Raw genomic sequence first — 26,351 nt, forward strand, 5'->3', positions numbered from 1 at the left:
CAGGGGACTGCATTATCAGCACCTAGAGCCACAACCTAATGGGCCTGTTCCCTGAAGTACCTGTGGTAGTGCTCATTCCTAGGCTGGTTCCATTAGGAAAAGCTGATATCCAATTTGGATAGATGTTAACTTCTGACAACCAATGAAGCAATTGCTTGCTGTCTTTTTCTCAAAATACTGCATGTCGATCGGACAGTACTCAATATTTCAATGGTAAAACTTGTAAAAATATTTGCTATTTTTAGACAAGCATGACTTTTAGTTGTATGTCCAGATCATTTATACTCTCACACATAATTTAGAGCACAGTAATACTATTTAAAGCATACTGCATCCATAATCTTTATCTTTTTATTAGCTTCTTTCTTAAAAGCACTGGAAAGTGAATACATTATGAGGATGTAGTTGGCTGTGTTTATTATTTTGTTCCATCATCCCTTTTGCAACAATCCAGGGCTGCAGACAAAAACAATAATGAAGACCATACTTTTTTTCTCTCCTTTCTGATCATCAAAAATAATGACTATTTGCAGATACTGTTACTTGCTGAAATGAAGTCCTACCTCCTGATAAGCATCTCTGGACTTTACAGCAGCATCCATTTGTTGAGGAATGTATGTGTAGATCCCAGAACGGTACTGAGTTCCAACATCATTTCCTTGTCTCATACCTGAAAGAAAGAATTAAATTTACCAAAATAACATTTCATCTGAAGGAATTACAAAGCTAAAAGAACATAGCAAAACCTACAAAAGTACTCTGAAGTTTTATCTTAGTTTGCTTTAATATGTTAAACGCAAAGATTTACATTAAGATGATTAAAGGTTATGACTGTGAAAGTATTTTAGAAAGATACGATATTTTTCTTCTGACTTGTCTGGTAGCAGGTGATGTGTCTTGATGAACAGAAATGTTATTTAAGGCACAGCATTAACAGAAGTCAATCTGATGAAATTTTATGTCATCAAAAAGACAAAGGCGCTAAATGCATAGAGTCTTGCATGTCGTCCGTTTCCTTCAATGCGTTTAGCGGAATTCTGTGTTTTAAAGTTTATTTGTTTTTTATTCATTTGACCTGTTAACAGAATCACGTTTTGTTTTCAATATCAAATTATTATTTCCTGGAATCTCTGCCTAATGAATTATATTTATTTTTGAGAAATTTGAATGCCAAGTTTGGAGTCAGCAGAAACAATCACAGCATTTACAACCCTGTAAAGGAAACTAACACCGAATTAAAAATCTAAAACTCTCCTTTTCCAGCTTCAGTTCAGTGCACCCTACATTCCTTAGGAAAGCTGCTCAAAGCATTGCCCAGTCTCTTACTTATATCTTCAGTCTATCCCTCATTTCACCAACTGCCCCCCACACACACACACACACACACACACACATACACACACATTGTTAATGCACATCATCATTATACGATTTTCAAAAGTACACTCTCCCAAAACATAAAAAGACTCTAGGCCAATCTCCAGTCTTTCCCCACTAACCAAAATCTTTGTTAAAAATCTTTACAAATGCTAAGGCACATCAATAGTTATGGCCTTGTCTCAGACAACCTACATGACTTCAGAATTGCATTTAGCACGACCACAGCTCTTTTCTTCTACAACAGATGTCCTCTACAGTAATATCGACAATGGCCTCATTACAGCTAGCATTTTTGTTGACATGGCTAAAGCATTCAAAACTGTAAATCACAAACTCCTCATCACCAAACAGAAAAAAAAAAACATGTAACTTTGGTACAAATGCAATAGAATGTTTCCAAAGCTACCTTGAAAACTAACATTTCAGCTATTTTCTAACAACTAACTTTTATCAAATGGCACTCTTAGTATTAGAGTCCCACAGAGGTCTGTTTAAGGCCCCCTCCTGTTCTCTTTATTTATTAATAACCTCACTGAAGACTTTCCTTCACTGAATGTTACATTAGGCCAATAACATACTACATTTAGAATCACAAGTGTCCCTCAAGCCTACAAACCGAACCGACAATTCTTTTCTAACTTCTGCACCTGGGCAGAAAATAACTATCAAACGACCAATATTATGCTGTTTTCCAACCCATATAAGCTACCACAACTGCCACACCTTTTAATAATTGATAAACATAACAATAGTATTTTCACAGAATACAACTTCTTAGGCATTCCTCTTGAACCTACACTTATCTTCAATAAAGTGCTACTGAAATTAAAATTATGCTATAGATTTCCACATCTTTTCCTCTCCTATGGCTCACACTTTCCTTAGTAAAATGTACTTCTCCCAAAACAGGAATATGAATTACAGTGACTAGTTTTTCACTCCTTCTGCTTCAAATTGTAGAAAACAAAATTTGCAGCTTTGTATTGATTACTTAGGCAATTAAGTTTCCTAAGAAGGTTGCAGTGGTGGGTATCTATCACTCAAAGGTCAACTTACCTTCTACGTACTCATATATATATATATATATATATATATATATATATATATATAGTATTACAGGAAGGTTACTGCACTTCACTGTAGAAAAAACTCTGTTTCAGGCAACAGTCATATTCATAGGTAGGTACTAGGCTATTAGCCCTAGGGCCTATACAAGCCTAGCCAAAAAGGTACCCTGGCTTTCGCCACCCCAAAAAATTATTTTCCTGTGCTCCTGTCAAGCAAAGCCACAGAAGTGATCCCCTGGGGGAATTTCCTATTACCCATCCAATCATCAAGATTTTTCTTGAAGAGTGCTAATGAGGAGCTCTGTTTGACATAGGCAGTCTGTTCCAGAGTATGGGAAGTCTCTGGGACAGGAATCTATCCCTCCAGCATGTTCTGTTTATTGTGGTGACAAGGTTTAGGTCCCTTGAGCGTGTAGCTCGAAGGGATTGGGATTTCTTTAAGTGGAGCATGTCCAACAGCTCTGGGTTTGACATAGCTTTGTATGTTAGGCAGAGATTGCCTCTGAGTAGGATATACAACAGAGTAAAGCTGGAGATTTCTGAGACGGTCTGCGTAGTGCATCTGTTTGAGGCCAGTAATCCTCTTTGTGAGGTATTTTTGGGACCTTTCCAGTTATTGTCTTGTGAGGTACATACCAAAAGGCATGTTGTACTCTATAATGGGTCTAATGAGTGATGAGTAGAGGGGAACAATGGCCTCTTTTTTTCTGGATGAGAAACCTTTTGTGATGAGGTGTGCCATGTAGAAGGACTGCCTGACCACTGTGGCAATGTGATTATCAAAGGAGAGACTACTGTCCACCTGTGTCCCAAGGTCTCTTATCACACTTACAGTGTTAAGTAGACTGCTGCCTATGTGGTAGTTCATGGGTACAGAGTTTTTACCAAAGAGGATGACAATGCACTTTTTGGCATTGAGCTTGAGGCCATGGCTTTGACACCAGGCATCTGTCTCAGTGAGGCCCTTTTGTAGGATGTCCACATCTTTAGGAGTTTCGATTATGGCTCCTAGTTTGCAGTCATCTGTGAACTTAGTTAGCCAAAGACCTTTTGTGTTAGCCTGTACTTCAGAGAAGTAGATACCAAACAGGAGAGAACCCAGGACTGAACCCTGTGATACTCCACTTGTCACTGGTCTTACGTCTGATTTGGAGTCTGCTACTTTCACAGTGTGGGTTCTGTCAGTTAGCAACCCATCTTGTGACATAGGGATTAATACCTAGTTTAGTGAGTTTATCTATAATTCCAGAGTAAGGGGTGGTGTCGAACGCCTTGGCGAGATCTAGATAGGCTGTGTGAACCACCTTACCCTCATCTATGGCTTTGGTGACTGCTTCAAAGAAGTCCATCAGGTTTAGAAGACATGATCTGCCTTTTAAAACGTGAACTGTGTGGGATCCAGAGTTTGGAGTTCTCCAATGTCTTTGTTTATGAGTTCTGTGATGATACGTTCCATTGCCTTGCAGACCAGGCTCGTCAGGCTAATGCGGCGGCAGTTCCCAGGATCTGTCGTGGCTCCGTCACAGTGTGCCATTCAATGGGCACAAAGCATGTGGTAAGGCTATGACTGAACATGGTACTTAGGTGGGGTGCCAGCTCATTCTGTAGTTCATGTAGAAGGCAGCCTGGGATGTTGTCAGGTCCCATGGATGCTGTGTTCTTGGCTTTGGAGAGTGAGGTTTTTACCTGTGCAGCCATGATTACAGGAATTTTGCATTCTTCTGGTACAGAGATGGCCGCTTTAGGGGGTGAGGGGGGGTAAAGTTAGCACTGAACCTATCTGCCAGGATGTTGGCAATATCAGTTGGTTCTGTATATTTAGTGCCATTGTGCTGTAACTCACAGCAGATCTGAGTGTTGCCATTGAGATTCTTGACATAGCTATAGAATGCTTTGTGGTTGTCTTTAGAATCAGTGGCAATTTTATTTTCATAACTAGCTTTGCAGGATTTTATGAGGGATCTCAGCTTCTTACTGAGGTTGATCAGGGAGTTCCTCCAATCATGGGATTTTATTCTTTTTTGCAACAGTTTCTTTCTTCTGTTGTAGAGTTTGTTTATGGCAGAAGACCACCAGATTGGCTTCCTTTTTGGAGGATAGCATCTTGGTTCTGTTAGGGATAGCATGATCCATGCACTTGTGTAAGTGCTTATAAAGTGCATTTGCATAAGATTCAGCAGTTGTACCTCTATTGTCCATCTGCATGGGTGTCGTGAAGTTTGCCACTTCTGTCTTAAGAAGCGTGAAGTTGGCTTTGGATAAATTTTTTATGGCTGTTTTCCTAATGGGGGGTGGGAGCGGGATGTGGATGTCTAGGGTGATTAGCTTGTAGTCAGATCTGACCAACGAGGAATTGACCTCTGGTGTGGAACACTGGTCACCCATGTTGGTGATGACCAGGTCTAGGATATTGCTGCCCCTGGTGGGGGTGTGGATAATTTGATTCAAGGCGTTGGAATTGATAAATTCCAGAAAACGTTGAGCAAAAGAGTTGGTACATGAGTAGTTTTCCCAGTTAATGGTGGGGTAGTTGAAATCACCCATTATTAGGGTGTTGGGTTGTACCCTAATATTTTCCAGTGTATCAAGAAAAGAGGAGTGGGCATCCTGGGGCATGGTGGGGGATCTGTAGCAAGCTACAATCTGGATTGTGGTCTTCCCCAGAGTTAGTTGAAGTTGGATAATCTCGGATGCATTATGCTGAGCAACTAGCCTGGAGGTGTGGATATCATTAATGAATACAGACATGCCTCCACCTTTAGTGTTTCGGTCCGGGTTAGGTGGCCGAAAAGTGTGGCATGAATTATAGCCTGGTAATGCAGGGGTGCTCTCTGGAGCTTTGAACCAGGTCTCTGTCACTGCACAGATGTTGATGTTCTCCATTTTAAGGAGTGCCTCGAGTGAGTGCATTTTGAGGTTTAGACTTCTAGCACTGAATAGCATTACCCTCAGATTTTGCTTGCTTGTACCTGTTATGGTGGTGAATTTGACATTTGAACCTTGCCTAAAAAAGGCACTACAGGGGTGGCAAGAGCCTTTGCCAGTATCCGGAATCCCAAGGGCAACAGGTGCAGGCCATCTCTACCAAAGCATCATGGTCTGTCGATCATGTCATCCCAGGCAGACAGATACCGGATTCCCTTAGAATGACACCAGAAGCTTAGCCAATTGCTGAAGTCAATCATTTTGTCCTTGTACTGTGGTATCATTCGGGGTGGTGGCAGGATGCTACTCAGGGCTAGGGTCATATCTGCCTGGGCTACAAGATTGGAGAGCTCCTCCATGTCTCTTTTCATGTAGTCCAAGGAGGTACATCTCAGGTCAGTCACACCAACATGAACAATGACAGAGTCATATTTGTACTTGTTGTGGAGTGACCTGAGTGCATGCGTTATGTGGCAGATCCTGACAGGCAGCTGACAGTAACTTTCTCCTTGTTTAGCCTGGTGAGTGGAACATCAGTGTGCCTGACTATAGAGTCACCTATGACTAGGGTGTTGGGTATGTTATGCCTTATGGGCTGTAGTTGAGTGGTACACTGAGTATGTGGGCTATGTGTCATTTGGGTTGTGTTGAGGTGGTGGAGGTTGCTTGCATTTCTGCTTTGGATGTCTTGGTTATTTGGGCAGATTTTTATTGAGAGCCTCCACAAATGTAGGCCCGTGTTTTGTGCTTCTGTGTGTGTGTTTTGGTGGTGTAGGTTTTGAGGGACTATGTGTTGAGTGTGGTGTGGTGCAAGTGTTTACCTTCTCCCCTTGACTGTCTAGTCCAGTCTTCAGTGAAGAGAGCTTTGCTTTAAGTTTGGCTATATAAGTGCATTTCTCACAGGTCGTAGTGTTGGGTGGTAGGAGGAGAGTGTTGTCTGTGTACATGAGGAAATTGCCGCATTGCCCCAAGATGCCCAGATTCATCAGGTAGACAGGAGAAAACACAGGGAGCTGATGTTTAGACATGCCTGGATAGGTGCTTATTTATTAAGTACTAAAAATTGTTTTCCTCTAGACAAGTGAGGAAAGTTGAGTGCTGTAGTAATTTGCAGCTTATTTAGTGCTTACAATGAGTTCTGAACAAGTGCTGAGCTCAAAGAAACAGATTTGAGTGCTAAAACTAAAAAGCTGGCTAGTTGCAAGGGAAAATTTGAAGAGCAGACTTTATGGCGCCAGGAATAGTTTAACCCTAGTTAAGCAGGGGGGCTCAGGAGCTTACAAACAGTCCTAGATATAGCAAATCTGTATCTGGACTACACTTGTTACAGGAAAGGGGGGGAAACAAGCTTAGAATTTCTTTTTCAGTAAAGTGGAAATGGAGAAAGCTGGAACAGAAGTTAATTCAAGGTTAAGAATCTGAGTGGGTTGGCCTTCACAAATGTTCTCTATTACATTGAATGAACTAATGACACTAGACTGGGAGGAGTGTCACAGATCAAATATATAGTATGGGTGGGCAACTACAAAGCCACCAAGTAAAAAACTATTACAGCTCCTAGCTGTAGCCACTAAATGAAAGTTTTAAACAGATCAAGGAGCAAGCAGACTCTAGAGAATGCTTTTAACTGCAAACAGACTAGACTAGAACACAGAAACCTCAAAAAATCAAAAATGTACAGAAAAGCTCAGATAGAGGACTCATAAACAGAAAATACAACTCTCAGTATGAAAAAGCAGTTTACAGTTAAGTAATTCAGTAAACATGCAATTAGAGTAATGAAACAGTATCTAGCAATGAAAAATACAGTTAAAACAGTATAAAACAGTACATAAATGCAGTGAAACAGTAAAAAAAAGCTTTATAACAGTGCAAAATGTAGTAAATTAACTGCATAGCACAATTATAAGCATTTCGGAAGTGCAGTTCAATGAAATAAGTGTAAGAAATAACTTATCCTGCTCTTGGAATCTTAAGGAATTTCTGCTTAGTTTCAGTAATGAATTACCATCCACAGCCTGATAAATACAAACGCAATCTTTTCCAGACACAGGGTTTATATACCAGTAAGGATGGAAGAGTTAGAAGATCAAATTACTACTCAGTCCTATTAGCCCCTGCTATTACCCAATCACTCATACTACAGAAGGTCAGGAGAACCTGTTACTCTCAATAATAATGAAGACAGACTATCAGCAGAAATTGGCTGCCAGAAATACAGTAAGCTCAAACAAAACTACCAGGCCTGGACAACAGCAGGCCTCTATCAAGATTATGCCACCTGAGCAGAACACAGAAATCTCACTTTAAATGCATAGAAGGAACACTCACAAAGAGAAAATACAAGTCAGTATGAAAAAGCAGTTTGCAATTCAGTAATTAAATAAAAATGAAATTATAAGAAAAAGTAAAGAAAATAATATTTTCTTGAGTAAGCCCCCTTTCAAAACAGTTACAGAGGGATGCACCTTTTCCAGACTGGCCCAGCCTTATGCAACAAACTCCTACCAGAGATAAAAGGTCAAGATTCCTTCCAAAGGTTTAAGTCATCCCTTGCTGAACAACTTTACAGTGAGATATCATGTATTTGCTTCAAGGACAATGGATCACAAGACAACTCATTTCAGATACTATTATAAAACTTGACCATGCAACACAACCAATGTTTTAATAAGAATATATATAATGTATAAGTCTTGCAAATACTGCTCCTGGTTGCAAACAATAGCCAATACTATAACTTGCATATACCTCTTTATTATACAGTTAAATGAACAACTGTACATCACTGTAATTACGCATTTTATCCTTACTCTTATTTCAGAGTGATCACCTCCACTATATTAAGGTGGTGTTTGATTAACAGATGTTTCTGTTGTCAGTTTTACTTCACTGTGCTTATCTCACTCAAAGTGTGTAACTTTATTCAAATCGAATGTATAATTTAAACAACTGTATATCTAATGGTGTCAATTGAAATTAACTGTATCCTTGCCTTCATGACTTACATTGTGGTTGAAAATGGTACTGTAAACCAGCTCACTTGCCTGGTTAACAAACAGCAAATTAAATAAGTAGATTCAATAACAGTGGTGAACAAATTTCTACCCTAAGTTCAAATTCAGGTGCATTTGTTATAAATGCTTTTGTGTTAGCAGTGGATATTATTCGAGCACATTTGCATGATAACAGTGTTAATTCAGTAGATGCAGTTACAGTAATATCATGACTGTATTGAATTCTCCAGCAGTTAATGTTGGCACCAAGAGTGTTTCTCATTCAAACAGAACACCATCTGGTAATGGAGATTTTATGGAGGCCACAAGAGATGGAAAATAACTGAAGAAGTGTCATTCTCTGCAACAGGATAGCACTTTTCTATACTTTCTATACCAATATATTCAAGCTGAAGAGGTAGCAAAGGAGCTCAGAATTTTCAAATGTCATAACAGAACTTCTGCTAATTCCCACTTTATGATTAACTCATACAGTTCTCCAGCAAAGTGGATTGTGCACTGAAAACTATACAGATAAGACAACAGCAAAATTATTTTCAGTTTAATTTCTGAACTGGGCAATATAAATGGTAAAATGACAAACTGCAAGATTTTCAACACACTCAAAGTGCAATGAGAAGACAAAGAAACTTCAGCATGCAAAAACAAGAAGTTTGAAAGAAAACACCTGGATGGGTTTTCTAAGAGTCAAGTCTATACAACTTCAAAATTCAAGAGCATATACGAATGTAACACAAAGAGAAGACGACTGAAAAGATGCTCAACCAATAGTGATTAGGTATTCAAAAATCAGGAAGTACCACTCCCAGTTTAAATCATTCAAGCCTATAACACCTACTTATATTCTTCCATTTCACATCCATACCTACTTATGGCATCCAGAACTTTTTTGGGGGGTCAGGTTTCTTTAAGAATAGTATTAGAAAGGGCAAGGGGTTATTAACAAAATGATGCTAAGACTGTTACTCTAGGATGTCGTGCAGTGGAGAAATTAATCTTTTCCACATATTATTTATATTTTCATATTTATGTTCATATTTTCATAACTGAAAAGACCTACATTTTATTGAGGTATATGGTGTGAAACATCAATGTGGGAAATGGGACAATTCACTGAAAATTCTGGTTTATATTCCACTATACTGGAAACATTGCCATTTTTTTGTAATTATGAAAATAAGCAATATTGCTTGTTTGTAAGTATGAAAATAATCAAAATCTCAATAGGTACTTAATCAAGTTGCATACAAACTGTTGCATGACATTAGATCTTTTTTGTTGTTTTTAAATAAGGAAGATCTTTATTGAATTATCACTTATGACATAGGCAATCACACATTTATATACATTAAAGCAAACCATATTGACATATTTTCTGTTGCAAATGTTATACATCACTTATAATCTATCCAATCACTGTTAGTCAAATATTATAAAGCTCATTCAATTCCCGTGTTCCCTTAAACCTCATTCCTCCTCCAAAACATTATTCTGAAAGCATTGCTCCCACAATTACCTTTTTTTCTATGTTATTTGTTCCTATAGCTGGTTTAGACTCTAATTTCCATTTCTTGTAATTGCTTTTCTGGCAGCGATCAGATTTAAACTCAACAAGACCTTACCGTGTATAGGCAATTCCGATTCTGTTTCATAGCTCAAAAAATAATTTCCTTAATTACACCAATTTGTTCACCCAGTATTTCTGTTATAGTAGTCTACAGGGGATTTTTAAATTCTGCCAACTCATTACACTCCACAAAAATATGCTCTCAATTATGTTTTTCTTCCTCATCACACCTTCAACATTTGCAATCTACCTGATAAAAAAATATTTGGACTCTGCTTGATGTATAAAAATACCTATGCAAACATTCCCAAGCAAAGATCCTAACTTTGTTCCATATTTGTGAGCCATACATATATCCCCCATTGTTTCTTTCTGAATTGCTTATTCAGTATCTCTTCCCAGTCATTTCTGAACTCCACTGATTGATTCCTATACTTTATCATGCAATATTTTATATGCCCTACTAATTATCCCTTTTTTGTTAAAACAATTTTATTGAATTTCAAATAGAAACAAAATTTACATATATTATTCATAAATATTTCAAGATTGGATTAGTAAAACAAAAAAAACAATTTAAAAAAAAACATAACTAAACTATTTACAGAGATGTTCACAAATGTACTGATGTTGGTTTACATCAACAAATTTTTAGCTTAATAAATGATTTCCCTAGTAGGTCATATAATTTGTTCCACATATTACCGTATATGTAGATGTATTCCTGACATTTCTTGATTTAATGGTCAGAAGTTCCAAATTACAAACTTCTGTAAGGAGAAACTTAAATTGTTGAAAAGAAGGAGAAATATCAGATTTCCAATGTCTTGTTATAGTTTTACTAATATGGACCAGATCAAAGGATATTTGGCTATCCCAATACATTCATGTACTGGTGTGTTAAACAAGATCATGGATTTAGATAGTGCAAAATTATCTGAAAATAATTCTTGTTGAAAAAGATTTATATCTTCCCAATATTTCTTCAATTCTAAGCAATCAAAGAACATATGAGACCAATCAGCTTTAATTTTATTCTTATATCACCAGCATATATTTTCATTATTACCAACTTTACTCATGGTGTATGGGTTCAAAAAGGATCTGTGCATGCATTTCCATGTATACAATCTCCATTTAATCAAAGGTGTGTTTTTTTTTGGTTGATTCCAAAATAATTTATCACTATCATTAGGAAGATATTTGTCAATGGTGAAAAAATAGTTCCAGTAATTATCTGAATAATTATCTGAATCATTTCTGATTATTTAATATATATGTGATAGCTTGTTTTTAATCATAGTTTTATGTTGTGTAGATAAGATCAAGTAATGTAAAAGTTTAGGTACTGTCTTATTTATCATTGAAGTCATTATGTCTAATTTATTTGCGAGAAATTGTCTACAATCTTGTAAAACCAGACATAAATTTGTATCTATATTAAATTCAGCTATCAGATAATCAATTGATTTCATTTCATCTTTTACCATTATTTGAGACCAGTATATTAAATTTTTCATTTAAATTTAACATTTTAGAGCAATCAAATTAAACAAAAAGTTCTTGAGTAAATGCTATAGGAAAGAGGATAAAAACCAAGCTTTACACCCTATAGATTTGTATATATAATTTCAAAAAAATTTTATGAGAAATAAAGTACAGTTGTGTACACTTACCATAAATGTAGATGTTCGAGTGTATTCACTGTTGCAGTCATCACACTTGGGTTATCTGCCTGCAGGTAGCCCTCAGTCGGCCCGAATACCAGAGCCTTAGTATTTCTGCATCGGATGCTGTCGCTTCTTCCATGATGTCAGGGGTATAAAAACAGAGGGGCCGACACCATTACATCAGTTTTTCTTGCCCCAAATGTCAGGAGCCCCCAAATAGGGAGCTAGTATATGGTGTGGAAACCACCACAAGTAAAAAGTAAATACCAATACCGTTAGGAATAGCCATAGAGAGGAGAGATAGAAAGAGAAAACCAGGGGGCTGGAGGGAGGGAAACCAGGACTGCAACAGTGAATACACTTGAACATCTACATTTATGGTAAGTGTACACAACTGTACTATGTCCTTCATGTTGCACTGTTGCAGTCATCACACTTGGGTTGATTCCCAAAGCTGAGGAAGGGTTGAGGCAGTCAAGAAGAGTTAGGGTTGGCTAGTAGGCCCTGCAAGACTGCTGTAGCAAATTCTGCCCTGGATTTGGAAAAGACAGGTAAGTGGTAATGCTTGGTGAAGATGTGTACAGAACTCCAGGTTGCAGCTTCTGGAATGTACCTGGTAAGGCCTCCCCTGAGAAATGCTGTAGAGGTAGAAGTAGCCCTAGTGGAATGTGTTCTGCCCCCGAGGGGTTGGTTTTCCATGGTGCTTGTAGCAGAAATGGATGCAGTGTGCTATCCATTTGGAAACGGTTTGTTTAGAAATGGCCTTGCCCTCTACCCCTGTTGCAAAGCTGACTAGCAGCTGGTCAGATTTTTTGAAAGGCTTAGTCCTATCAAAGTAGAACCTGAGCTGTCTGTGCAAGTCCAAAGAGTGCAGGATCCTTTCCCCCTTATTCTGAGGGTTGGGAAGAAGGTTGGCAAATGGATGGATTGGTTTAGGGCCACAATGGAACCACCTTAGGCATAAAGGATGGGTTAGTCCGGAGGGAAACCCTGTCCGCATGGAAAATAATGAAGGGTTCCACCACCATCAGTGCCTGTAGCTCAGATACTCTTCTAGCTGAGGTTATGGCTAAAAGCAAGGCCGTTTTCAAAGAGAGGAATTTTAACTCTGCTGAATCAGCAGGTTCAAAAGGGGGAAGCGTGAGCTTTTACATTACAAAGTTAAGGTCCCAAGCAGGGGTGGGTGCTCTCCTTCAGGGCTTTAAGTTGTTAACCCCTCTCAGGAACTGTTTGACGAGAGGGTGAGAAAATAGAGGTGGCATAGTATTGTAATGAGCCGAAATGGCAGAGGCATGAATCTTATTGGAGGAGAAGGATAGGCCTCTGTGGAGTAGCTCTGCTAGGTTATCCAGAATTAGAGGCAAGGAGGGCACTGCTGTGTCCTTTCCTTTAAACTGAATCCAAGAACAATATCTTTTCCACTTTTCAGCATAGGATTTTCTAGTACTAGGCCTTCTGGCTTCAAGAATGATGTCCAGCACCTGTTTACTTAGGTTTGCTGGTGCAGCATTCAAGGAATAAGCCAGGCTGCAAGATTTAGGGTTTGCAATTGTGGATGCAAAATCTGTCCCTCCTACTGTGACAGCAGGGTAGGGGTCTGGTGTAGGTGCCAGAGTGGCACCATTGCCAGGCTGCACAGGAGTGGTTACCAGTGCTGGCGTGGCTAGTCCAGGGCAAACAGAATTGTCCTTGGCCTGTCTTCTTTTATCTTGAGTAGTACTCTTGAGAGAAGGGGCAGAGGGGGAAAGGCTTAGATTGAGAGGTTTTTCCCATTGAAAGGATAGGACATCCACCTTCCAGGCCCTGCTGTGAGGGTTCCTGGTGCAGACTTTTCTTAACTGGTGGTTGTGGGGGGAGGCAAAGAGATCCACCTCTGGGGTCCCCCACTTCTGGATCAGAAAGTTGAAGGTGCTGGGCTCTAATTTCCACACGTGTGGGTCTAGGAGATTTCTGCTTAAGTCATCTGCCAGTGAATTCTGTTTTCCTGGCAGGAATTGAGTTTGTAGATGGACGTGGTTGTCCAAAGCTGTGCTCCACAGAGTCATGGCTAACCTGCAGAGTGGGTAAGAATGGGTCCCCCCCCCCCGCTTGTTTATGTATCACATAACTGTGGTGTTGCCTGTTTTTATCAGCAGTTGTCCTGGAAGGATTAGGTATCTGAAAGCTGTCAGAGCATTCTGTACAGCTAGCATCTCCTTTTGGTTGATGTGCAGGAGAATATGGCTTGGGATCCATTGGCCCTGAATGAATTTGCCAGCCATGCGGGCCTCCCATGCATAGTCTGATGCATCTGTGGTCAGGGTTTGGGCAGCGTGGGGTAGAGTAAAAAGCAGTCCCTTGTTGTGGTTGCATGCTTCTGCCCAACAAAGGAACTCTGCCCTCAGACAAGGTATGACTGTTTCTAGGAATGACTGTTTCTAGGTCCTGAGAATGTTGGCACCAAAGACTTTTTAAGTACCACTGAAGTTTCCTCATATGCAGTCTTGCATATGGAATTAGCAAAATATATGAGGCCATGAACCCTAGGACTTGGAGTATTTTTCTTGCAGTTAGCTGGGTTCTGGTGGCCATTTGCTTGAAGTAGTCTGTCAGATATAACTGTTTTTCTGAAGTGAGAGATGCCATCTGGGAAGCTGTGTCCAAGCTTGCTCCCAGGAATACAATCTTTTGACTGGACATCAGTTGTGATTTCTTTTCATTGATGGTGTACCCCAATGAAGTGAGAATGCTTTTTACAAAATGCCAGTTGTTGAAGCAGCAATTCCTGGCTGTCCGACTGAATCAGGCAGTCGTCCAAGTATGGGTACATTTAGATATTTCTCTGCCTGCAGTATGCAATGGCTGGAGCCAGGCATTTTGTGAATACCCTGGGTGCAGTAGATACGCCAAAGGGAAGTGCAGAGAACTGATAATGCATAGATCCTGCACTGAAACTTAGATATTTCCTGCATGATTCTCTGATGGGGATGTGCAGATAAGCTTCTTTTAAGTCTAGGGTGACTAACCAGGCATCCTTGGCTAGCATAGGGAGAAGCTGTTGCAGGGTAAGCACCTTGAATTATGGGACCACCAGGCAGGTGTTGAGAACTGAAAGATCCAGGATTGGGTGGCAAGAACCTTCTTTTCTGGGTACCAGGAATAGTCTGGAGTAGAAACCCTGACCTCTTTGTTCTACTGGAACTGGCTGAATAGCTCTGATGTTGAGCAGGGAAAGAACTTGGTTTTGAGCCTCTGCCCACTGGTTTGGAGGAAGGTCTGGAAACCCGCTTGGAGTTGGCAGTGAATGGAAATAAAATGTGTACCCCTGGGATACAATGTTGAGGACCCATTTGTCCTGAGTGATGGATATCCAGTTTTTTTGCATGAAGGGCAAGTTATCCTCCTAGGGGCACAAGCAATTGGGCAGGGCTGGGAAGTAGAGCTGAGAAGTCATTGTGAACTTTTTTCATAGGGAGGTGGCTTAACACTCCCTGTTTTAGAGGTGGGAGTACTCCATTGCTTAGATTTCTGCATACCCTGAGACTGAAGTCTGGGTGGTATGTTTCCTCTGGGTCTTGTTTGGGAAGGCCTGGAGGGGGCTGGAAAAGACCAGTGTTTTGAAGGGCAATGCCTACTGAATCGAGGTGGTTGCACTGCAAGAATTCTTTAACAGTTTGCATAGATTTAGCTTTTTCTTCCATCTTTTTAAGAACTTCTTCTGCTTTGGTACCAAACAACAAACCCTTATTTAAAGGAGCATCTAGTAATTTGGATTTGACATGATCTGGCAAGGTCTGCTCCTTCAGCCAAGCATGTCATCTCAATACAGAGCCAGTGACGGCAGCTCTGCAAGATGCTTCTAGTGCATAGCTCTCAACCTTCAGTCTCCAAATGAGGAACACTAGCCCTTATAATGTGGAACAAATGGGCAAAATGTGAAACACATACTAATGGCTTACTAACAACTTCAACTAGGAAGGTCATAGGATGGTTTAAATATGCTCTTTTTACTTATAAAAAAGATCTTTTAAATAATTATTATGATTCATTTCTATTTACCATGAATATCAGTTAAAAATTTCCTAATACTGAATGTGTGACAGACCCTTTCAATGTGGAACTTTGAGGAACATGAACTTTTTAAGACCCCAAATGAGATACATTCCTCATAATGAGGTACACTTGAGAAGTATGTTCTAGGGCATCAACACCATATTGCAAAGTATGCTTACTAAGTTGGTTTGCAGAATGCATAAGCTCTTGCAAATCTTTATTTTCTGCACAATCTGGAAATATTACCATTTTTTGTTTAATGAGTTCCATAATATGTTGCTGGTACTTCAGCATGTGAAACTGGCAATTCAATGCCCTAATAGCAAGAGTTGCAGAGGTACATACCTTCTTACCCCATCTGTCTAAAGGTCTGGAATCCCTGTCCGAAGGGGTAGGATTTTTGGCTGGAGTAGCCTTAATACCTTTAGGTCCCTGGGAAATGATCTCTGGATCAGCAGTAGGATTCCTGAAAAGAAACTTGTGGGAATCAGGTACTCGGTAGTACCTGTCAGGTTTCCTAGGGGCTGGAGGTAAGGTGTCTGGAGTAAGATTGGATTCCATAAAAACATCACCCACAACATCCAGGACAGGGGGAATAGCTAAAGGCCTGTGCTGAGGTAGCTCTAAAAATTCTGAGTCTCTTTTTGGACTGAGGATAGTCTTGTCATTCCCACTAGAAATTAAAGTATGCAAGGTTTCACCAAAAGAGAAATCCTCTGGAGAGGAGGCAGAGGGAATGGATTCCTCTGCATCTGAATCCTCATAGGCTGATATGGACATGTCCTGATAACCAGAAAGGTCAGAGTCATCGGACTCCTGGTCTGTAGAATCTGAAAGCAACTGAATTCTTTATTAGCGTTATAAGGTCTTCAGCCATTCCAAGCATTTGTTTTTGTGGCATGGGCATGCACTTTGGTCGTCGGTTTTCTAGGCGTAGTGTGTACTCTGGGGCCTAAAAAACTCAGTAGTTTTGGCTAAAAAAAAAGTTTCCGGTTTGATTTGAACATCGGTAGGTTGGAAAATACCCTCAGAAGCTGGTGTTTGCACAGTGGCTCCAGACACACCCAAGGTAGAGGCATCCGCTGGTTCCATAGTCGAAGAAGCATTTCGCGGCATATGGGTCTCAACAGAGGCCTGTGAATCCACAGAAGTGAGCATCAGGGGCTGCAAAGGTGCCTCACTGAGTACCGGCAGACTAGCGACTAGCTTAATGGAAGAGTCATTGGCAGTTTTGGACATATGAGGTCTGTCTCTGTCTTTATCCTTACGTTTTTTCGGAAGATCAGTAATCGGATGGCTTACCGAAGCCATTTCAGAATACAGAGATCGAGAGCAAAAGAATTTAGCAAAAAAATAGCCCAACGATGAATGGTTCAGGCGTTAAGGCACAAAACCGATAGCGAGGGATGTCGTGGTCTGGGCCTAAACAGGTATCGCAGTAAGAATGAAAATCTCTGTGAGGTATTTGCTTTCCACAGGCAAGACAATTGTTAACTTTTTCTGACATTGGTTAGAGCAAGAAAAAAGGATCCCCGACGAGGTACTTAGCTTTAGAAGACCTCAGGATTATCAACTCGAAAAACGAAAATTTCAGGTAGTGGCTGACTGGCACTTGCAAACTGGTTCTGCTTCGGGCTCCTCCTTGGCAAGAAAGACTGGGGTAATGGCGTTGGCTGCCTGTTTTTATACCCCTGATGACCTGACATCATGGAAGAAGCGACAGCATCCGATGCAGGAATACTAAGACTCTGGTATTTGGGCTTACTGAGGGCTACCTGCAGGCAGATAACTCAAGTGTGATGACTGCAACAGTGAGACACAAAGAACATCATATAGTTAGATTTGTGTACAAGATGAGCATTTGTAAAAAGCAATCTTTTAATAACCATATGAATCTGTTGTTTACTGTTGTTAACTTTTGGGATTTAGGATTATTATTTGAATCACTAGATAACATTTCTAAAATATTTTTCCATTTTGCATTATACTCATTGTCTATGAGAAGAGCTATAGTTTTAATCACAGGGGATATTGAGTATAGTTTTATATTAGGAAATCCTATACCTCCATTCATCCAGTCTCTCATAGGGTGTGTTAGAGCTATTCTGGGTTTATTTGGAACCCAAAGAAATTTTAGTACCAATGAATTGAAAAATCTAATTATAGGTTTTTGGGGGGGTATAGAAATTGATTGGATGATATAAAGTATTTTGGGTAGTATAGTCATTTTTATAATTGAAAACTTTTATTCCATGGTAAAAGGTAACTTTTTCCATTTATTTATAAGATCTTCTATTGCCAAAAGACCATTGTTATAATTAAACTGAATAATATCTTTGATGTTATTAGTGATTATTATTCCCAGGTATATAATTTGATTTGCCTGCACCAAATGTTTTGTATTTTTATTGTCCAATATGTAATTTACTTGGATATATGGGAAGAATTTCTGTTTTGTTATGGTTAAAAGATAAAGCTGACTTATTTTGAAATTTTCTCATATTATTAAAACCTGTGGTCATGGATGAATTATTTCCACCCAAAGTTATAACTATATCATCTGCAAAAAGTTGTATTTTTGAAGTGATGTTAGGGGTCAAGTTAAAACCTTCAATTTCTTTATCTAACCCAGGGGTGGGCAACCTTTCCTAGTGTGGGGGCCAAATTATCATTCTGTCTCCAAGTCAAGGGCTGGACCAAATTATTAAATAAAGTAAATTATTATTAAATTAATTAAAACAAGATGCTACTTCATATTTTATTCATTTATAATATAATGCTTTGGTATAAAGCTCTACATACATTTTAAAACATAACGAACAACATAACAATTTATTGTGAAGATTGGCCTTGTAATTGAACTACGAGACTATCAGTATTGACCTTGGTATTACTTAAGGATATTCGCATAGAATTTTCGAGGTTTTCGTCCATTATCCGTGTCCAAATTTTTGATTTATTGTATTTCATCCTGGAAAAAACTGTTCACATATATGTGCTGCCGAAAAGACAAATGTTTTTTCTTGAAAAGGCGCGTAAATTTGAATATTTTTCTTCCACCAAATAAAATGCATAAAAATCCATCAAAGCAATGTTGTTAAATTGCGATTTTAGCACTAAGTCCGCCTGAAGCTCAATAAGTTCCATCTGTAAGTTTTCTGGCGCATTGTCTACATCAGCATCCATCGGACGAGCAAATAGAGCGAAGGTGGAGTCTTTGTTTTGGAAGTCGGCAAACCTTGTATCAAATTGCTCTATTAGTGCCTTCAGTTCATCTCCATAACAATTATATGGGATATTTTTATGAGTTGCAAGAGTAGGAAAATGATAGCAATTTTTAGCTCTTATCTGACTTTCCAACAATCTTAGTTTATTACAAAAAGCTTTCACATGTCCATGCAGTTCATGAACCAATTGTCCTTGTTTTTGCAATTTAAGATTCAGTTTGTTAAGGTATCCGGTGACATCTACAAGGAATGCTAAATCACACACCCACTCATCATCTTTTATTTGGTTAACTGTGTTTCCTTTTATGTCCATAAAATCTGCAATGTCTTATCTCAAATCATAAAATCGTTTTAACATTTTATCTTTATTCAACCACCTCACTTCACAATAATAAGACACATCTTCATAATCAGAAAATAGGTCTGCCAAATACTCCTTAAATTGGCGGTGATTAAGTGCACGTGACTTAATAAAGTTAATACTTGCTACTACAACTTCCATAACATTCGTGAATTTAATCGATTTTGCACACAGATTTTGTTGGTGGATAATGCAGTGAAATTTTGTTAAATTTTCCGGATGGATCTGAAGTTCTATTGCTCTTTCATGAACTATTCCAATAAATCCCTTCCATGCACCAACCATTGCAGGGGCTCCATGAGTGTATATGCCATATATACATATATCTATATATATATATATATATATATATATATATATATATAATATTAACATACATATTTATATTTATAATAAAGGATGGGAGAAATGTTTTTAACTTATCTGCATATACAGACATAAACATCTTATCAATATTTAGTAATGAGATTGGCCTATATGAAGAACATTTTGTGGGATCTTTATTGGATTTCACTATTGGGGATATAAAGGTATATTTCCATGAGGGTGGGATAGTAAAGTAATTTTGGGAGGTAGTAAAAACTCTATGAAGTAAGTTTAAAGATATGCTTGGTAAGATTTTATATATTTCAGGAAAAATACTGTCATTTCCAGGTGCTTATTTTGTTTTAATTTGATAATTTGATTTTGAAGGTCTATGAAGGATATGGGTTTATCAATAACTGCTGACTGTTCTTCTAATGATCTATTTTTAGTGTATTAGTAATAAAGGCCTTAATCTCTTCTTTTGAATCTATTTTCTGAGATTTTTGATTAATATTATGAAAAAATTCTCTGACTTCATAGACCATCTTTTTTTTTTTTTGGAGACTAAATTTCTTTAAAATGATTAAGCTTATTAAGACATTTGGTTTTATTTGCTAACATATTCATGGATCTAGGGTTGATAGAAAAGTTTATAAATTTAAATTTCTCTAAACTAATCATTGTTTTATGATTCAAAATTTCCAAATACTTATTCTTTAGTAAAGTGATCTCTGTTTTGTCCCCATTGCTATCTTTATCTCTCGTATTATTAATTTTTAAGTTATCTAATTTGGAATGTATATCTTGTAGTTCCTTGTCCCATTGTTTCCTTTTTTATTGTACCAGGTAAGAATTATTCCATATAGGTAAGTGTCCCATATGAATATATCAGAACTGTCTTTTGTGGTATTAAAAGTGAGGACCTTTTGTACTTCCAATGTAAGAAAATCCTTAAAATCTTTTAATTTTGTGATATATGCTGGGATTCTTTTAATTTGAATATTATAAATCGCATTACTTATCTCAAAGGTTATAGAATTATGATCTGATAAGGGGCTGGAAATAATTTTTGTATTTTGTTTTAGATAAGCTATTTATCAAATCTTTAGAAATAAAAACTCTGTCTATTCTAGAATGAGTATTATGTCTATAGGAATAGAAGGTGTATTGTAATGAATTTGGCTCAGCAAAATTATTAACATCTTTCAAGAGATATAAATCAGTAAAATCCTTTAATAGTTTAGTTGAGGCTGAAATCCTCCTTTTACCTTTGATATTAGTGACCCTGTCATGTAATATACAGGTACAATCTCCAGCTATTCTAATGTTACCTTTAGATAAGTTTACAATCTGGATCATTAGAAAAGTGCATACATAAACAAGTCATGCAATACCTCCTTCAGGAAAACCTTCTTACACCTACCCAGCACAGCTTTTGCCCTAAACATAGTACCACTACTGCGCTTATCTCTTTCATAAATACAATCGCTCAGGCCCGTGATAACAACAAACTGGTCTCTTGCTTATTTCTGGACCTTTCAAAGGCATTTCATATAGTCTCCCATCCTCGTCTCCTGACCAAACTATCAAATCTTAATTTTTCTTCTTCTACTGTAACCTGGTTCTCTATCTACCTCTCTGATCGTCTGCAATCTGTCAAATGGCTCTCAGCACTATCCCTTCTCCTGCCTGTGAAAATGGGAGTTCCTCGAGGATCTAACCTTGGCCCACTACTCTTTAATATCTTCACAATCTTCTACATACCTCTTGTCCCCAGTCATCCCTTATATAATATGTAGATGACTCTACAGTCTTCACCATCTCAGACACCATCTCAGACACCATCTCCTACCTCCATACTGTTACTCAATCATGATTTAACTCCATTGAATCCTGGCTCCAACCTACTAATTCTCAATCCTAAGAAGACTAACTCTTAATCTTTCTCCCCAAAAACATCACTAATCTCAAATCTACTTGTACTTTACTGTCCCTCAATAACACATCTATCACTGTTGAAACTAGCACTAAACTTCTAGGTGTAACAATTGATGACAAACTAAAGTTTGATTTACATCTGTATGACTGCATTAAAAAGACACATCAAAAACTTGGTCTTCTTTACCTCAACAAAAAGTTCTTAACTAGCAATGCAAGAATAAGCCTCTCTCATTCTTACCTTCTTCCTAGGCTAATGTACAGCTGTCACATTTTTACTAATCTGAACTCCACACTCATAGCTAAGCTTGAATCAACCTACAACAAGGCGGCCAGATTCACTGCACGCCATACTTACAGGTCTCACCACTGTCTTTCTCTTAGACAGTTAGACTGGCTGGAACTACCCCATCAGCTCCTCCTCTCTCAACTACAGATAATTCATTCAATTCTTTACCACCAGTCTTTCTGTCCCAGCCTAACTTCTATTATCATTAAATATTCCCCAACTAGGACTCTCTGCAGCTCTGACTAAAACATGCTACAAATATATAAGCCCAAATCCAAAACTGGTCACAACCTTTGCAGCTATAACCCTGCCATAAATTTCTCAAACTTCCATTAGATGTCACATCCCTCAAATACCCTAAACAATTCAAAACCGCTACCAGAAAATTTCTAAAAGCACAATGGTCCTGCCACTGCTTTCATCCTCCCTACTTTTCCCACGCCTCTAAGAAATGTTTTCACCTCCTTCCCCTCTTCTCCTCCTTTCTTTAGCTACAAACAAAATTCTTACTCCCATCTTAGCCTTAATCTCCCCTCACCCCTCCCCACAGATTATCTTATTTCCCTACGCCTCACCACTGTAGTATCTACTATCTGCACAAATGATAACAGACTCTTTTTTTATTGCATTGCTAAGAGCATAAATGTATTGATGTTTTTTCTTTAGTACTATGTCTTCTCTTTCCCACAACCTCCTTGCCAAACCTATATGTAAAATTATACTCACATTGTATGTACATATGAATGTTAATTCTGCTTAATTGTGCTAATTATTTCACTGTTTAAGAAAACAGTATTCTACTGTGGAGCATTTCTCCCCGGGTCTCTGCTGAAAATGGGCTTCACAACTCGGTTAGACCAACAGTCAACAAATGTAAAATAAATAAAAATAAGTGTTTAACTGTATTCATCCCTATACCTGGTAACCTATATATTTATAAGTGTAAATAACTTCTTGTTCATTTCAATTGTAACAGAACAAAACACACCTTTATCGTCTTTATATACTTCTAGTATTTTAGGAAGGGGTATTGTATTGTTCCATAATATGGCTACTCCTCTTTTCTTTTGATAATGTTCTGAACTTGATATTATTGTATAAGACTTGGTGTTAAGCCTGGCTATATCCTCTGATAATAAATGTGTTTCTTGTAAGAAGATTAAATGTGATTTATGTAGTTTAAGGTATTTAAATAAGCTTCCCCTCTTGTTAGGATTATTTAAACCATTAATATTAATTCAGATACCTTTTAAAAGAAACATATATGATTATTTATATGATTTTAGATATAAACTGATCATTAGTGTTTTAAATACATAAAATTGCATGTGAAGTACTGTCAGAAACCTTACAGTTATTAGGAAACAATAAATCATGAAGAGATCAACCAGTAATATTTTTATATACATTAGTATAGTGAATGTCAATAAAAGTTGTAACAAACATTGAACATATAAATATAAAAAATTTGATTTTCTATGCCATATGATAAAGCTTCTGGGAGATCCAGGACTTCATGAAGCCAGATGTTTAAAAAGTTTGCCAAGTCGTTGCCTTCAGTGTTGTCATGTAATCCAAAAATTCTTATATTATTTCTGCGGGACTGATTTTCTAGGTCATCCACCTTTGTTTGAAGCAAAGTATTTTGTTCTAGTAAAAAAAAAATCTATATTGTCTTCTTCTTGTATTCTGCAGTCCATGTCATTAAGAGATTGTTCAATACCAGAAATGTGTGGTTTCTGTTGTAAAAGATCATCATGTAGAATATCCATTTGTTTAGTGCATTTCTCTTTAAAGTTGTCCAGTTTTAAGTCCATTTTATCAATTTTCCCTGATAAGTCCTGGATGTTGGAAAGTAGAGCTTGAAGTTTCTTTTTAAGAGACGTTTCCTGATGGCTAGTTTTAGTAAAGCTCATTTTGAAGTCCAATGATGAGTAAACCAATTATCCAAAGTAATTTTGACAGGAAAAATGTAAGATTCTGTAAACATTTTTTAATACTATCCTAAAGTAACCAGAATCTATTGATGCAAAAAATGTGCTTTTAGGATAGTTTTTGTCAAATAATCCTGTCATAAAAGTTTTAAAGAGACAGAGCTGAAGAGAACTGCTGCTGCTCAATGCACATCTTGGCCACGCCCCCAAATTATCCCTTTTTAACAGCGATTTCTGTTTTAAAGTCTATTAAAAACTCTACCAGTGCTACCCATACCTTAAATGCTTCTCTTTAAAAAGTGTCTTATTTTTATTTATTGTTGGTGCATGATCTGAAATAGTTATTGGATGCATATCAAAACTTTCAATTAAATAAACATGTTCCTGTGAAATATAATTTTTGACTAGCCTAGCCCAATTTTTGTACCTTTGGAAATAATACGTAAACTCTCTCTGAACTCGTACCAATGAATTCACATCATCCATACCAAATACTTTTCTTCAAACATCTACCCTGTTTTGTTATATTTCCCTCCTAGGCCCTCAGATACATCCTCATTGTTGCACATTAAACTCCAGTTCCCCACCTATAACTAATGTTCCCTGCTGAAAGCTGATTATTTCTTCCAGAATCTTCTTACACTCCACTGTAGCAGGTTTTAGGTGGAATACAAATACATGCCAGTGTAATCCTCCTCCATTGCCAATTGGCTCTTAATACTACAAATTTACAATTATCTTTTTTCCTCTTCTATCACTACTGGAGCTCCACTTGCAATTATAAGTACACCCTTTTTTTTCTACTTTACTTTACTGCATGCAGTATATGTCATACATTATAAAAATACTGTTAAGAACAAAATTTTGATTTACTTACAGTTAACACTTTTCTTCCTCTTCCCCTTCTCCTAAGTGTTCTTGCAAACATTAATGACATGAAGCAAGGCATATGCTTTGGAGTCCTCTACTAGTTTAAAAAAGTTTAAAAAGGTCCATTACTTCCAGTTTTTTTTGTTCTTTCATACTTCAAAAATGTAATTAATGCTTTGTAATCCCACATTTATTTATCATTTTACGAGTCATTTTTTTCCTGTTGATCTCCATCTCTCAAATCCAGCCATTGGTTCGTTGTGCTTTTTTATTTTTTTCTCTCTCTCAAGCATTTTCCTTTAAAACATTGGAAAAGGTTTCACTGACATAGTCTCTCTATAGGCGTTATCAGAAGAATAAGCAGCAGAATACCCTTCTGTTAGATGGTTCACTTTTTGTTGGACAAACATTTGTATTTCCTCCTTAGCATGTTCTGCATCAAAAAATGATTTTGATATCGCGTGATTGAAAATCGTAAATGGTGAACGTGTATTGAGCGAACCCGATTGGTCGAAACATCACGGGCGTAACACGGAAAACGCCATAGGGAATATTTTCCCTTTACTTCAATGCAGTGCGATCTCGGAGTAGGAATATTTAAGTAGCAGGGGTGTGGGGGCTGCCTACAGCATTTAGGTAAGTATAGTTTTTTTATTTTTTTTATTATATTTTCGAAATTTCAAACATCGCTCATATGGTTTTGCCCATATGGTGTTCGATGTTTGAAACTTTCAAAAATATAATATAGACCCGAATACATTTACTCCTCTTTTGCCTGGTGTACAGTGAGTAATCATTTTCCACAAAACTCTACTGTCTCTCACTTTTAGTACTTGTTCCTTCTGCCACGTATTGTCATAATCAAGTCTTTCTGCTGGTAGGATAGCATCTGTACTGTAAAACATCTCAGCTGCTTTATCATGCCCAAGTTTGGAGCATACACATAATGTGCCCTTTCAATTAACAACGCCTGCTGTGTAATATCAGTACAGTTGTCGATTTGAGCTGTACTAAAATTAATACAGTTTGTTACTTCCAGTTTTTCTGGTACAGCAGAAAACCTCAGAATTTCCCTTCATGCTCTGTCCTCAAATTCTACATTTTTGAAACATCTCTGATTGGGCAGTCTCATACTCAGCCAGCATTTTCTTCATTTGACCTATAATTTTTACAGTTTTATCAGCTCTTCTGAATATCTGTTTAAAGCTTCTTCCACTTTTTCCAGCCTATTATTTGAGTTGATATACTCCAGTGTTTCATTTATTTTAAACAGCTGTGAGCACATTTGACTTATTTTTTTGCTTTAGACTACTGGAAGTTATGTCTTGCCCCAAAGCTGGAGTTTGAACTGGATTTTACTGAACAGCTGCAGAATTCTTCCCAGCCAGTATTTTCTCCTCACCTTCTGTGACTGATTTTCTTTCAGGTTTTGTGAATTGCTTTTTATCTGGGATCCAGGCAGTGCACTTACTGAAATGTACCCAAAAAGGCAAATTCACTGGCTCTCTTTTCTGAGGTCCTGTTTTCACACTGGGACAGCTGAAATCAAGCTGTATCTTGGAAGTCCAGTGACACCTTTGATGTTGAAGAAAACTGTCTTTGATATTTGAACTATTAAGATGAATTTCTTGAGAGATGTTTAGTATATTTGTATTGTTAATTATACCATTAAATCATGTACCAACTCCTTCGCTCAACGCTTTCTGAAATTCATAAACTCCAGTGCCCTGAATCAACTTATCCACACCCCCACCAGGGGCAACAATAT

General features: G+C 37.8%; 1 protein-coding gene across 2 annotated transcripts in view; it reads right to left on the reverse strand.

The window, feature by feature from the left end:
- MSRA (methionine sulfoxide reductase A) overlaps window positions 1–26,351 on the reverse strand; it is a 1,315,681-nt gene that overhangs the window by 537,239 nt on the left and 752,091 nt on the right. For both annotated transcript variants that reach the window (XM_044059981.1, XM_044059982.1), the window contains one exon: window positions 564–670. In XM_044059981.1, coding sequence (XP_043915916.1) covers window positions 564–670 — 107 coding nt within the window. The remainder of the gene's footprint in view (window positions 1–563; window positions 671–26,351) is intronic.

Source organism: Protopterus annectens, chromosome 1.part2, assembly GCF_019279795.1.
Source record: "Protopterus annectens isolate FY-2018-M chromosome 1.part2, PAN1.0, whole genome shotgun sequence".
Classification (NCBI taxonomy): Eukaryota; Metazoa; Chordata; order Ceratodontiformes; family Protopteridae; genus Protopterus; species Protopterus annectens.